The sequence below is a fragment of the Amblyomma mixtum genome, chromosome 8, assembly GCF_055824585.1.
Source record: "Amblyomma mixtum isolate Tamu chromosome 8, ASM5582458v1, whole genome shotgun sequence".
Lineage (NCBI taxonomy): Eukaryota > Metazoa > Arthropoda > Arachnida > Ixodida > Ixodidae > Amblyomma > Amblyomma mixtum.
Genome location: NC_143019.1, coordinates 138,293,230 through 138,308,386, shown reverse-complemented (window position 1 = coordinate 138,308,386; position 15,157 = coordinate 138,293,230). Strand labels below are relative to the sequence as shown.

Here is a 15,157-nt window from a genome sequence, read left to right as displayed (position 1 = left end):
AATGACTGCGCAGAAATAACTCTTCGCTGCCGCACAATTTAGCAGCCAGCGCTCAAGGCTTTGGCGATTCAGATGGTATATTCTGCATATGTATGTGAAACATCTGAAAGCAAAATGCATCTGCGATGACAATTTGCGCTGTGCTGGGGTAGTTCACGAAAACATAATTTCGCCATAGTGATGAAATTTGGTTCTCATTGTTTTGCTCGCTCATTATCATGACATTATAGGTGTTGTGACTGGAATGAAAAAAAAAATGGTTTTGAGGAATGGAAATGGCGCAGTAACTGTCTCGCGTGTCTGGGTAGACACCCGAACTGTGCCGCAAGGAAGGTATAAAGCAGAGTGAAAGAAGGAAAGAAGAAAGAAGTGCCGTAGTGGAGGGCTCCGGAATAATTTCGACGGCCTGGGGATATTTAACGTGCACTGGCATCGCACAGCACAGGGGAGGTGCTGACGAATCGCGGCTAGGGCCGCTTATCTGTTTTTTCAGCCAGCGTCCGCTTCGGCGGACGGGGTTGTTGCTGCGACGCGCGCCTTTTATTTTATTTGCCACTTTCCTCAGATCTTTTAACTCTCCTCTATCTGCACGTGGCAGCGGTGGCGGCTCGGCTGGAGCCAGTAGGCAGGTCCGTGCACTTTCGTTTTCATTCTTCTCTCAGTCGCAACAACACAACAGCACAGCACAGGGTCGCCTTTTGCGTTTGGCCTCCATCCGCCGCCGCGGGATGTGCCTCAGCAGTCGGGAAGAGCGGACGTGCCTCACGTCGGCTCCGCCGAATTTATGATCATTTCCCGAAGCATTTGCCGAAGCGCTGCAACTCCATCTGGCTACACTTCCAGAACAACGAGGAGGCCACCCATCCTTGTTCAGGTGGGACCATTTTCCCAAATCCTACGAAAATTCGAAGACTAAGCGGATCGCGCGAGTTTCTAAGCCTAACAGTTAGGCCACGACTCAGCTGCCCGCCGCGGTTCCGCGGTTCCGCGCGACTCTGCCACAAACCATAACGACCCTGATGGGGTACGACCCAGAGGGGATGCAGATCGTCACCATGCCACAGGCGAAAACCCCAGTTTTCGACAAGGTTACGGAGGCGATTATTCAACGCAAGATAGAAGAGTGGGAACGCGCATCAGCCCGTGAGAACCACTCGGCACTGCAGAAAAATCGAACGCCAGATGGCCGCGTCACCGCGGCAGGGGATATGCCTCTGCAGCAGACGCCCCGCACGCAAGTCAAGCGTTGGAAGCCTCCTCCGCAGCCGCGTCTGGACAAGCATGATGCAGTGATCATAATGAAGCCTAAAGGAACGCTGGATCTTAGCATATTCAGGGGAAGCAACGCGGTCGGAAACGCCTTGTACATGGCAGCTGGCGTGGACAAGGGCTCAGCCGAGCTCAGCGTTTGGCCCATATGGGAACAGAACATCATCGTCATCGGGGTGCGAGACGACCAAATAATCAGAAAGATCCTGGCAATTCAAGAAATTCAGCTTGGGGACAAGGCACACGCAGTGCACTCCTACCTCCGCCCCTCCGACGACACTTGCAAAAGATTAATACAAGTGGACCCGAGGGTTTCCAACGTAGACATCATGAAAGCGCTTCGCTACCCGGACGCACAAGTGGTGAGCGTGAGGAAATTAGGTTCCTCCAATGTGGCGGCCATCACGCTTGAAGGAAGAAAGGTCCCGTTTCACGTCTTCTACTACGGTGAAGCGTTTCCCGTATGCCTATACAAGAAAACAACGCCAGCCTGTGCACTGTGCGGGAAACTTGGACACCGGGCGGATGTTTGCCCTTGCCCTTCGAAGTCAAGATGTTCGCAGTGCGGTCAGCAAGATGTTCGAGAATCCCATGAGTGCCAACCCAAGTGCACGGTCTGCGAAGGTCCACATCCCATGGGGTCAAATCAGTGCAAGTGCACGTACCGAACATCACAAACAACCAAGCAAAAGACAGGACAAGTCAACCACCGATCAAGATCCAGGCTTCGCAATCGGTCCGGCAGCAGAGGCCCATCGAGAAGCGAGGACCAACTGACCCACCAGGCACAGTCCTCAGGCAACAACTCAGCATCACCCGGTTCACGCTCTTCAAGCAATGGACCTGGGACTACCGTTAAGGTGTCGCACAGCAACGGCAGTCGTCCAGCCGAGAGGACAACAGGACCCCATAACAAGTAGCAGCGCAACGGCAGCAAGGTGAGCTGGGCAGATGTAGCTGCCTCCTGCCCCGAAGCGTTGGCTTACAAACGACTTAAAGCAGAGATTGAACAACTAAAATAAGAAAATAGCTCATTGAAACAGCAGTTAGGTATCGCAGTCAATACAAACAACATATTACCTCCATCTACGCAACAGGCATGTCCGATGGAAGAACATCTTCAAAATTTCACCAGCGCTACGACTAGGAACAAGAACAGAGAAGGAAGACAAGGACAAGCGCTACTAACAACTGAAAGTTTATTTGAAAAAACAGAGATTATATGCACACAACTGACAACCCAAAGCACCTGCGCTTCCCGCAAAAAGTACACAAAAGAAAGTTAAGAATCTAGATACAAAATTTCACATTGGGCAAACCGGTAAATGCATAAATACACGCTTACGTCAGCATAAAACCTCTTTGAATGGTGCTCCTTCATCAAATCTGTCCCTTCATTACAGAGATTGTCATCTGAACAAACCCGGTGTGTTTAATAAAAAAAGCATGCTTTCCACTGCTTAACAGGGCTAAGATTAAATTCCGACATCCAGATCAGCTGACTAGGGAGTTGTGTGAAGCCTATCACATTCACAAGAACAGCGACACATGCGTTAGCACACCATCTGTACACTTACATGAGTGTGAAATTTTGTATCTAGATTCTTAACTTTCTTTTGTGTACTTTTTGCGGGAAGCGCAGGCGCTTTGGGTTGTCAGTTGTGTGCATATAATCTGTGTTTTTTCAAATAAACTTTCATTTGTTAGTAGCTCTTGTCCTTGCCTTCCTTCTCTGTTCTTGTTCCTAGTCGCAGCGCTGGTGAAATTTTGAAGATGTACCAACTAGCTCAAACCACCATTTTGCTCCATGGAAGAACATAAGGCAGAGCTACCCCCTCCGTCTCCACACCAGTTAGATGCTAGCACCCCCGAGAGGCAAGCAACTACACCAGACGCACCACAACATGGCACCAACTCCGCAGGCACCACCACCGCAGGCACTAAAGCCGCAATATACAGAGCACCCCCAAACCCAGGAACGCAACACTCGCTTGGAAAAAACAATTGAAGACCTGAATGAAAATAAATTACAAATTATGATCGAGACGACAATCAAAAGCATGTTCGAATCAGTTATTAAACCCATGATGGAAAACCTCGAACCAGTTCTAATAAGGATGCAAGCGCAGGAGAGTAGACCTGACCGCAAACTTTAAGAATTAGATGTTTCTCACAACAAGAGCACAAAGCTGCAGGGTAAAATGGGAACTCGTCGCCTACTAAGCACTCAGATAGATCTACAACCTGAGGGCGCACCATATGATGAGACCCACGTTTCTAGTGTTCAGCATGGCTCCACAACCCAGACATAAACTTACCATCCTACAGAGGAACTGCAGGGAACTAAAACGGAAGAGGGAAACATTACAACAATACATAGACTCTCATCTCCATGCACCTCAAATAATAGCCCTGCAAGAAGTGAATATGGAGGCTAAGATGAGAGGATACTCAACACATCAAACAAATCCCTCGACATGCATCTTGGTCCATAAATCGTGCACGGCAACCACTGTAGACCTTAATCTAAACAGCGACATTGAATATACCTTCATAAAGCTACTGCCACAGCACAGAAACATCAAGGGCACCTATATACTCAATATATATAGTCGCCCCAAACAACAACGCGTATCCTTCGACGTGATGTTTGTTAAAGCCCTAAGAGAAGCCCAAAATGCTCCCTTAGCTGTAGTTGATGACTTTAATGCTTCTAGCCCCCTATGGGGATACCCCAGGGAAGACGCGAAAGGCAGAAAGCTAGCATCCGCCATCGCTGACATGGCCCTGACCCTACTCACGGACCCGCAGCACCCGACGCGAGTCGGCACCAGCGTAACGCGGGATACTTCCCCCGACCTCACGCTTGTCCGCAATGCCCGCAACTATGAGTGGCTGAATACGGGAGAGACCCTAGGCAGCGATCACTACGTGCTTCAGATCATCTTCGAAAGCAACAAGCACAGCAAACCACGAGGGCAAGCCAGAATTACAGACTGGGAGACATTCAGGAAGGACACCAAACTAGCTACATCGGAACAAATAACAAGCTACGAAGGTTGGGCGGCTTCCATTGTAGATCTTAAAGAAAAGCTCACAAACTCCCTCGCCACCACGGAGGACCACCCAGCTGTTGACAACCACCTCCTACACCTTTGGGAAGCAAGACGTAGTCTTATAAAACGGTGGAAAAAGCAGACACAATCGGAAACTAAGACTTCGAATAGCCAAGCTTACTAATCAAGCAGACCAATACGCATAGGACCTCGCTCGCACCAATTGGCTAAGGAAGTGCGAATCCCTTAAAGGTCGTCAGACACCAAGGCTACATGAAACCTTCTGCGATGCCTAATTGACCCTCCGAAAGCGGAGTGAACAACACAGAAATTTTCGTCGAACCCTACACAGCTTTCAAGGCACAGATCACGAACTCGTGGATGAACTCACGCGTCGCTATATCTGCACCGCGAGAGACCCACAACAATGCAATAAGGAGTACTGTGGGGAACCGAACGAAAACCTAGATAGAGACTTCACTTTATAGGAAATCATTGCAGCACTAGCAGATATACGCCGAGGCACAGCCCCGGGACAAGACAAAATTACGGTCGGAGTTCTGGCCAACCTCGGAACGGAGGCTCTGCAGCAACTCACGGATTATGTAAACGAATCTTGACCTACCGGCATCATTCCACAAGCATGAAAAACAGCCAATATACACTTTATCCCCAAACCCGACAAGAATATCAGCATAAAAAACCTACGCCTCATATCCCTCACGTCGTGCGGAGGCAAACTCATGGAAAAGGCAGTCCACGCGCGTCTCTCCAATTATCTTTCAATTCAACTTTATTTGCATCTATACATGTACAGATGACGGGAGTGCAGACAAAAAGCCAAATGGATTTGGCTTGACGGGGTCTGTACCCCCTACAGAAATGGCACTATGCACAATAATGGATAAACGAAAAGATACAATAATAGATAAACGAAAAAAAAGCATTAGTGAACATTCTATAACATTCTATGCTATAACAGAAATACATACGGCAAAAAAAAATCAATGATAGAATGCTGAAAGGATTTAAATAACAGAAAGCATAAAGCATAAAATTATACAAATAAAATAGCTTTGAAATTCACAAACATAAATAATAAGTTGAGGACAATGAGCTACTGACACACACGATGTTTGGAATCAGGGCACACTTGTCCACCCATGATGTGCTTCTGCAACTGAAACGCGAAGTCATTGATCTCGCATGCAGAAACAGTGACCGAGCGCTTCTAACCCTCGACCTCAAAGGAGCGTTTTATAACGTCAGGCACTCCACGATTCTAAACAACGTCCACAGCACGAACTGTGGCCAGCGAGTTTACTCATACGTCTGCGATTTCCTTACGGACAGAACCGTCAACATCAGCACCGGCCCAAAACAAACAACGCAAGCGAAGATGGTCACGAGAGGCACTCCGCAAGGGGCAGTACTATGCCCTCTTCTCTTCAACATTGCACTCATAAATCTCCCACCCCTTCTCAATCAGGTACAGGGCATACGCCACGCCCTGTACGCTGATGATATAGCCATCTGGACAACCACGGGAAGTATGGAAATGATTGAAGAACAACTACAAACATCGGAAACGACAGTTCAAAATTTTGCCCGGGCGTGTGGACTAACCTGCTCTCCCGAAAAATCTGAACTCATAGACGACTTTCGTCAACGCAATAATCAGGACATCATCAACATCCGCGTTGACAACTCGTCCATCAAGGAAGTTCAGACCCTCAAGATACTAGGTCTGTACATACATAACAACGGCAACAACCTCCTCAGCCTCCAGAAACAACGGCTCGTGAGCGAGCAAGTCGCCAGGATGATCGCCAGGATAACAACGCGGAAATCAAGGACGAGAGAAGGAGATACTGTGCGACTGGTGGAGGCTTTCCTTGTAAGCCGCATCGTCTACGCAGCACCCTACCTTCGCCTCAAGAAACATGACATCAGGAACCTAGACGTCATAATCAGAACAGCCTACAAGAAGGCACTGGGCCTCTCTCTTGCGACATCGACGGACCGGCTCTTACGACTTGGAGTACACAACACGATAGACGAGCTAATAGAGGCACACCTCACGGCGCATGTAGTACGGCTCGCCACTAGTCGGACTGGCCGACAAGTCCTCACTGATTTAAACATCAATTGCCTCCGGCAGCTATACGCTAAACACGACATTCCAGCCTCATGGAGAGGACAATTCAAGCCAGCTCCACTACCCAGGAATATGCACCCCGATTTTCACCAGCTCGGACGAAACGAGTCAAAAAGAACTCATCGAAAGAGCGCGGACAGCAGCCTACGCCAAAGGGGTTCCGGACTGAGAGCTCCACCCGCCGCTGCAACCTCCCAAACAATTTCGTTACGAAAGCCTGCCTGATCATTTGGTTGATTGCAGTCTAAGGTTGTCCTAAACCTATTAACCATTAGCTTAGTAAATAATTTTCCACCCAAAATGAACTTAGTAAATAACTTGTAAGCAACAGACAGTAAGCTGATCTGTCTGTAATTCTTCAAGTCCTTCACGTCTCCTTTCTTATGAATTAATATAATTTTAGCGTTTTTCCAAGCTCCAGGCATTGTGTAAACAAGGTGGCTAGTTTTTCGAGCACAATCTCTCCTCCATCCTTCAACAAACCTGCTGCTATCTGATCCTCACCAGCTGCTTTCCCGTTTTGCATTGCTCCTAAGGCTTTCTTTAATTAATCCTTCGTTACTGGCGGGATGTCCCATTGCTGTGCTCTACTGCCTCTCTGAGTAACATTCGGATTCCAATCGCTACTGTAGAGATTTGTGTAAAACTTTTCGGCTACTTTAACTATCTTATCCATGTTGCTAATAAAATTGCCTCTTTTGTCTCTTATCGTATACATCTGGTTTTTACCTATGCCTAGTTTTTTCTTCACTGCTTTTAGGCTACCTCCCCTCTTTAGAGCGGGCCATGTTGAACACTAAAGGAAATCGCGCCTGGTGCGTCCACTCCGTTGTCGGGCAAATCATCAGCTGCAAGGTGCGTATTACCCACCTGGCCAGGTGTCAGGTAATAATGGAACCTTCGTCCGCGTGCACTCCGCAAGCTCCTGAAGTTTGCGATCGATTCTGATTTCAAAAGGCTTGCCGCTTATTCTGACGGCTCCAAGATGCCCTGTACGACCCACTCTACCGCTGCCTGAATGCCCCTCTCAATAGCTGCGTGAACGTTTTTCTGAGTAATAGTTTGCAGAGTTTCCTCGATGTGTATTTTGCGTTATGCGAGCTTCCAAATGCGGAAGGTCGTTGAGAAAACATCGCTCCACAACCGCCTCAATCCTGGCTTCTTTGTCTTCGGCATCAGCCCCCTTATCGGCATTTGTCGCCACTGCGTTACTGATTTCCTCCTCCTCCTTTTTCGCACCCCGAGGGACGAGAGTTAGTGCCTGCTGAGTAGGAGGGAGGGGAGCATCCTCTTTCATTGCAGATACGCCAGGCGTTTCTGGCATAATTTCTCCCTCTGCCGATGTCCTCAGTTCCTGACTTATACTTCGCTAGTTCCTGTTTTAATATGCTATTTTTCCCCTGAAGTTTCTCAACAGCCAACGTGGGAGGCGGGGAAGCGGCAACCGGTGCACAGCTCACCTCACCTTGCTGCGCGTGGTTTTCTCCGACCCGGCTCCCACAAATTTCTTGTCACCTGAACAACCGCTTCCTTCAGGCCCCTGCGGGGACGCCCCCGTTGCGGTCCTTGTTGCGGGACCCGGCGACGGAGTCTCCACCCGTTTCTTCCGTGATTGCGGTCCAGTTCCTGAGTTCCTCTGCTCCCCTCTAGATTGACGCTGGTTGCTGGATTTCCCTTCTAATGCAATTTGTAGGATGCAGTGGTCACTTTCGAAGGCTCCTTCTGTATTGTGCCACTCGTAATTTTTAGCGTACCGGACTAGCGAGAGGTGCCTCGGGAGACGCTATTTCCTTTTCTAGTCGGGTACAGCGGGTCCGTGAGGGCGGTCAGTGCTGCGTCAGCTATGGCTGCGGCCAACTTCCTGCCTTTTACTTCATCTTTATGACAACTCCATTGGTAGCTGTGCGCAATAAAATACCCTACCACCATTAAAGGCGATGCGATTGCTAATCGCTTCGCGAAATATTTCGTCGAACGTGGCTTTATGTTGTTGTGGTCTGCTGCAGATTTTCAGAACAAACGCGCCCTTGCAGGACCGTTTGTTTGGTAGGAGCTGGATAAAGATGTACTCAATTTCTTCTCTCAAATCCAGATCCATCGTTATAGCCGTGCACTCCTTATGCACGAGGATGCAGGTGCACGGACTCGCTTGGTGGTTACTGTACGACTTGAGTTTGACTTCCGTACCTACGCCTTTTAGAGATATTATTTCTGACTTTCTGTCTAAGGATTGAATGTGTTGTTGTAGCGTTTCTCTTTTTTTCTTAAGCCAACTGCAGATCCATTGCATGTTTGTAATTTTTCTTTGACATGTTTCGCCATATTGAGTAAGTGCTATGTGGACAGCGTTTTGCAGGCGTCCCTTCTTTGGTGTCCTCGTCTACTATAAGTTTACTGCTGTTTTTGCTGGAAAATTTAATTATTTTTGCTCTGGGTCATTCGGCTCTTTCCCGCAATTTCCTTTCAATTTTGATTTCGTAGTACCGGAGCTTGTAGAGAACTGGCTACCGAAGCTTGAATAGACTTTTTTACGGCCTCTTGAATGTATTTTTCTACATTTGCTTTAATTTCCGCAAATTGCTCTTCAGTTTTCCGCTAGATCTTTTGTTCGAAGTTTAGCTCTATCTGGGTTATCCGCGCTCCAAAGATGCTTGTAAAAGTAGGTGCCCCTGTTTGATTTATGACTATGATTATTGAGTACAAACCAACTGCTTCAGCTTTAGTTTCATACCTGCGATACCAGTGTGATGGTGTTTATTATTCTTCTTGAAAAGCCTCTTACCCTTCTTGAAAAGGCAACCAAAGGAAGAGAACAGAGGGGCTCGTTATAACATACACGAGGGAAGCTAACAGTTACCGGAAACAAGAAGCACAGGAAATACTTTTCTTTTTAATTTCTGGTTCTCATTAATGGAAGATTGATAGGGAAATTATTAATTCTTAAACAGAATTCATTACAAAGCAGAAAAAACAACCGTTTGCCCTCGTTGGGATGTGTTTGTTTTTTCTCCTGTTTTCTAATGAACTATGTTTTAAAATAAATAAAATATACACTTGAACTCCGCCTGAAGGGTACGACGCGATAGCGTTAATGAATGAATGCCCGTATGTGCGGAATTCGTCAGTCTTTTCTTCACACACACAGATCCCTGGGAGCCCTCGAACCGCTACTGCCGCAGTGGGGCAGCGGTTAAGTGTTGCGCCCCTGCCATGGAATAGCAAGTGCTGCCATCTGTGGGAATTACCACCCACCACGGTGTTCGATTCGGCCTCACTCCGTTGGGCAAATTGTGATGACGCCGCAACGCAACGCGATCTTGCCTGTGCTGCCGAAGCGGCCGGTTCTCTGGCCGCTCCGGCTGCGAGGTTTCAAACGGTCGCGATGCCGCTGACGCCGGCGCAGGACAATTTGTTCCATCATTGGAGTACCAATACTTTCGTGTTGAAAGAAGCACCAACCAACACCATAACTTTTACCTATCCATGCCTAATAAGGTTGTAGCATGCCCATTAGATGGTAATATTGTACACTGTGGTATTTTGTTGTGCGTTTGGAACCCTTCGGAATGCTAGATTTACTGCTCATAACTTACGCATCGAGAAATTTCACTTTCCTAACTCTGATGCCCAATAGCAAGCCGTTAAGTAGGCGGCGGGCGCGCTGCCTCTCCCCATTCTGGCATCACTGCTCCTTGGCTGATGTACAAAATAAATTATTTATGGAAAAAAAATTAAAACAACCTCGGTTATTTTGCCGAAGTACCGAGCTCCATGATTCTTACCATGATTCGTCCAGGTTTGGGGCTTTTCATGAACAATTCTGCACACATTGCAGAATTAGCAGTGTACGAGGGAGATGACGGCCTCACTGCACCGTTCCACTAAATTCTTGATTAGGTGACGGACACAAAGACAGTTAGCGATAAGTGCTTGATTGGTAGTACCTTATTCGGGAGGCTTGGTGAAAGATGGTCGACGCAGCTTGCTGAAACCTTGAGATCATTACGAACAACGTTGATTCTCCAGGAGGGGAGAGATTGTGAAGAATTTGGGAGATCACAGCACGGCCGGCGCTACCGCATTTAAAAGGGTTGGAACCAAGATTGTGAATTGAAGATGGAACACGCTTAGAAAGTTGGTGGCTTAATGTCCTGAACAGGGCGCCACTTCATCGAGCCGCGCTTGGGCATCGCGTTTCTTTTTTGTGGCTTGATATATTTTTAGTTTTGATTTAAAAAATGCATTTTCAATGGTACAATAGGCAAAACTTTATGGACCCACAGCCAAAGGCTAGTTTCGGGTAGTTTCGGGTGTTAGTGCCCCGAGACTTTCTTGGGTGTAGTAATGGCGCAATTTATTGGCGGCATTCGTTAAAGCACTAAACCTACTCCACGTTTAACTACTTTAGAGTGCCCAAAAGATTAGGACAGATAGCTGTTTTGCAATCGTGCAGCATACTTCCGAAAAAGATTCTCTCCTAGCAAGAACAGACGAGTGCCCATAAGCTGGAGTTGATTCCAATCAGGCACTTCCTCGCAACGACAGAGTCACTGTCGACCACAGGAAACAAAGCGTGCCGGTGCTAAGAACCAATCATAAGCCACGAAACGAAACTAAGGCTGGCCTCGCTCGGTCGTATGTGAACGTTCACCAGCAGGAGGTCACTTAATAAGGCCGGGAGGTAGAAGTCGTGGCAGAGCCTTTTCGCCAAGGAGTGTAGAGCACAAATAAAACGACATCCACTCAAGGAAGCTAAAAGTTTCTTGCTTAGAGAGCTTTGGAAACGGTCGCTGCCTTTCCGTTCAATGCCTTCCCTGACCAATACAAGCAAACCATCTGTCGTATGGCAGTCAGTTATATAGGTTATTCAGGCTAATGAAAAGAGCGGTCCCAACTATAAGGGCTTGACATCTTGAGCCCTTCATAAATAAACGGATCATACAAACTAGAAACGGGCTATCATTCAGGGATTTAAGCGCTTTTCCTGCCCTGTACCTGTAAGATTTGCTCTAAGGGAGTTCAAATGCATTTCCTGTGTTGCAGCTCTAAGGTCTTCTTTCAGGGTCTTTAAGTGCTTCGTCTGGCGGCAGCTGTAAGGTCTTCACTAAGGGAGTTCGAGTGCCCTGACTGCGTTCCAGCTCTAAGGTATTCATTCAGGGACTTCAACTGCTGTGTCTGAGCTGCAGCTTTAAAGGATGTTTTACTCTTTGTCGCGCAGCACGTCCACCAGCATTGACTCTGATGCCCAGCGTGGACCACTCATGCCTCCACAATAGTTGGCAACTGTCCATGGCTTCGGCACCAACTTCCACTTGATTTTAGCCGGCTTTTTTACCTGATCACCCTGCCTGTTGTCTCCGCTGCAGCTCTCATCCGTTAGCGTCCACCATGTCACTCACGGACCATCAGTTATGTGTTATGCTCCCTGCGCATCAGCTGAATTTCCTTTGCTCACATTATTTCAAAGTATAATGTCATAAGCTTGCACATATGCACGCCCGGGCAGTCGTCCTGACAGCTGTCTAGAGCACACGAAGGAAGCACCGGTGACTACAATTGCGTCATCTACAAGTGATCCAGGACTTGAAACGACACCGTATCGTGCACGCACATCCCCATCAATCGTGTTTAGCTCCCCATGCCTTTAAATGCTAAATCGTGTCTGCTAAGCAGCAGCGATTCTCATTAATATATAATAGAGCGCGCCGCCCGAGCCCTCTAGGCAAGTCTGGGAGCAACTCTGCATGGTAAAAGCCATTTATATGTCTGCGTTTCAAAGTTTCAAGAAGATTTGGCTTTATATTTTCGCCGCGTTCACTCTCAAGTAATTTTAGCTTTCGTTTCCTTCCATTCTCTGAGAGTTGAGAAGAGCCACGGTATAACGGCCAATTGATTAATCCCAAGGTCGTACAAGAAATGCATGCCACCACAGAGGGACGAAATTTGTTTCCAATTTATCCACTTGCAACGATTTATCTCTGCTACCTGTGTTTGGACACGTATTTTTGAGTGGCAGACTACGGTTTTTTAATGTAAAAATCACGTCCCTTTCAGTCTGTCCGAAATATGCCGCAATTAATTCCGTTTCACCAAGGTAAAAACAAGATGCGAAGTGAAACACTCTCCCCTTTAAAACTGGATAATGAACAGAAGTTTTTGTCAACAGGGTTTTTTTTTCTCCAACTTTATTTCTTTTTGAAAATCTGCTTCTCAAGAGATAACGCAATCCGATTTATTTCTCCTGGCCATTTGTTCTTGCATTCGCCGCATTGTTTCTTCGTGTGCTTCCGCGCTTTGCGCCATGGAGCGATTCATCATCTGTAGCGTCTGGGCTTGCCTGGAGTCTTGCGCTGCCATCGCATCCTGCATCTTCTTGAGAGTGTCTGCGTGCATATCGTTCGTATTTTTCATCTGCTGGCCCATTAGCTGCATGTGTTCCTTGTGGAACTTTGCTTGGTCAGTCATATTGTTGCTCATCACCTTTAACGTAGTGTTAAAGGTGTCCGTTGTCGACTTCATCTGTTCTCTCATGGCGTCCAGATTTTCCTTCTGCATAGTGGCTATTGCCGAGACGAGTTCTCTGGTCTTGTCACCCTCGTATTGCATCATCTGCGTGGTTCTGATCGTGTCCATCTCATGCATTTTCATCATCATCTGCATCCTGAAAGATAAATGCAGGGCATGAAAGGACAATAAGGTGGGATAAATTTTCAGTAACTCGAGATTATTTGCTGGCGCTGTTAGTCAGAAGGGAAGGAAAACGCCATTTTCAGGCATGATAAAATTCTGACAATATATGGTGCAATTTTACGAAAGAAGTACATTCGTATCTAAAAAAAAGAACAGGTACGTGGGTAAACTGTTGGAATTATGCGAACGCTGCTGTCTGCTTGCTGCTTGCTCCAGTTGTTCTTCTGGCTGTTCTTCCAAGCTAAGGAAGCTAAAACGCACGAACTCTCCTCTTACCTCTCTGTAGTGCCCGCCTTGCGGGGTCTTATATATTGAGAATGCTTTAAAAAAAGCCCCCTTTTTATTTCAACCGAGGTCAGCTTCAAAGTGTACTGTTAGATTAACTGTGCAGCTCGGACACACCGTGTGCGAAATATTTAGTACATAATCCTGCGAAGTTCCTTAGACACAGGAGCGTCATGTTATAATGTTGGACTCCATTAGATCTACGAATTACTGAAATCCTTAGGGGAATCCCCCACGGTGGAGTAGATTTGTAATAAGGGAGTAATTACTCATTGACATCCACCCGAGTGCAGCCATGTGGCTACAAAGGAAAGCTGTACAGCTTTCTCAGAAACTTCGTAGTTAAAGAAAAATTCGTCCTGGTCCGGGATTCGAACCCGGGACCACCGCTTCACCGGAGCAGTTGCTCTACCAATTGAGCTAACCGGGACGGCAAGCTTATGGTAGGGCGAGAGCGATTTTATCAGTAACTCGAAGTAGGAACTATGTTGGTCAGATGTTTAGGGGAATCCCCCAAGGTGGAGTAGATTTGTAATAAGGGAGTAATTACTCATTGACATCCATCCGAGCGCAGCCATACGGCTACAAAGGAAAGCTGTACAGCTTTCTCAGAAACTTCGTGATTAAAGAAAAATTAGTAGAACCCCGGACCAGAACGATTTTTTCTTTAACTTCGAAGTTTCTTAGAAAGCTGTACAGCTTTCCTTTGTAGCCGTATGGCTGCGCTCGGGTGGATGTCAATGAGCAATTACTTTCTTATTATCTACGAATTAGCGTGTATCATAAGCATCTCTCTTTGCCCGTGACCACCGAGTATGTACAGTGAATTAAAGCTGCCTTGACGAGCTGGATGTAATGAACACAGAAATAAAGCATGGGCAGATGGGTATTTCTGCCGTGTTAGTGCCAAAAGTCTACCACGGTCTTCTATTGCACGAACCACTTCCGCACTCACTATTGAAGAATGTATGCGGACGCTAAAGTCACCTTAACAGTGGACAGCCTTGCTGCTACACATTTCTGTGCCTTTGTCAATTCTCTTACCACACACAATGTTGCGCCGAGTGAGTGCGCCCAGAAATTGTGTCGGCCTGCTCGCCTCTCCCTTTCTCGGTTTCGCGCTTCCCCTTGTTTTTCAGTTTTGAATTTTCGCGCCATGCTCACGCGTCTTCGTTGCCCATCCCTCTCTCGGACAATCAGCCCCCTTTTTTTTGTGATTAACACAGGGCGCGAAATTGCATGATGTGAAGTGTCACGGTGGGCAGGTAGAAACTCAAAAGAATTTGCCAGAATTAATTTAATATAATTAATTAACTGAATTAATTTAAGGCCCACTGGCCAACAACCCTGTGGGCAGGTTGCTGCTTGGCACGGTGGGCAGCCTGTCACGACGTCACGAGGTCACGTTACTTTGTGACATCCTTTTCCTGTCGACTGATCGCTACTTTTGTGACTAACGCAGGAGGGGAAACCGCGATGTGAATGCTGTTTCTGTCACATTAAAGGTGAAAATTTTCGATGATTCCAGCGTTCTGTGCGGTCAGACATGATGGGAAATTCCAACGTGAGCACCTGTGCTCCCGATCTCACCTGGTGCTGCGAATTTCATCTCATGATATCGAGAAGTCTTAACACAGACCAAATGTTAGAAAGTAACAATGACACACATCCACTTAAGCATTTAGACTGAAGCAACCCA

At 47.1% G+C, this 15,157-nt stretch overlaps 1 protein-coding gene across 2 annotated transcripts in view; it reads right to left on the bottom strand.

The window, feature by feature from the left end:
- Window positions 1–12,666: 12,666 nt before the first annotated feature.
- Window positions 12,667–15,157, bottom strand: part of LOC149334604 (uncharacterized) — a 54,406-nt gene continuing 51,915 nt past the window's right edge. For both annotated transcript variants that reach the window (XM_089556284.1, XM_089556285.1), the window contains one exon: window positions 12,667–13,144. In XM_089556284.1, coding sequence (XP_089412410.1) covers window positions 12,694–13,144 — 451 coding nt within the window. In that variant the 3' untranslated portion in view covers window positions 12,667–12,693. The remainder of the gene's footprint in view (window positions 13,145–15,157) is intronic.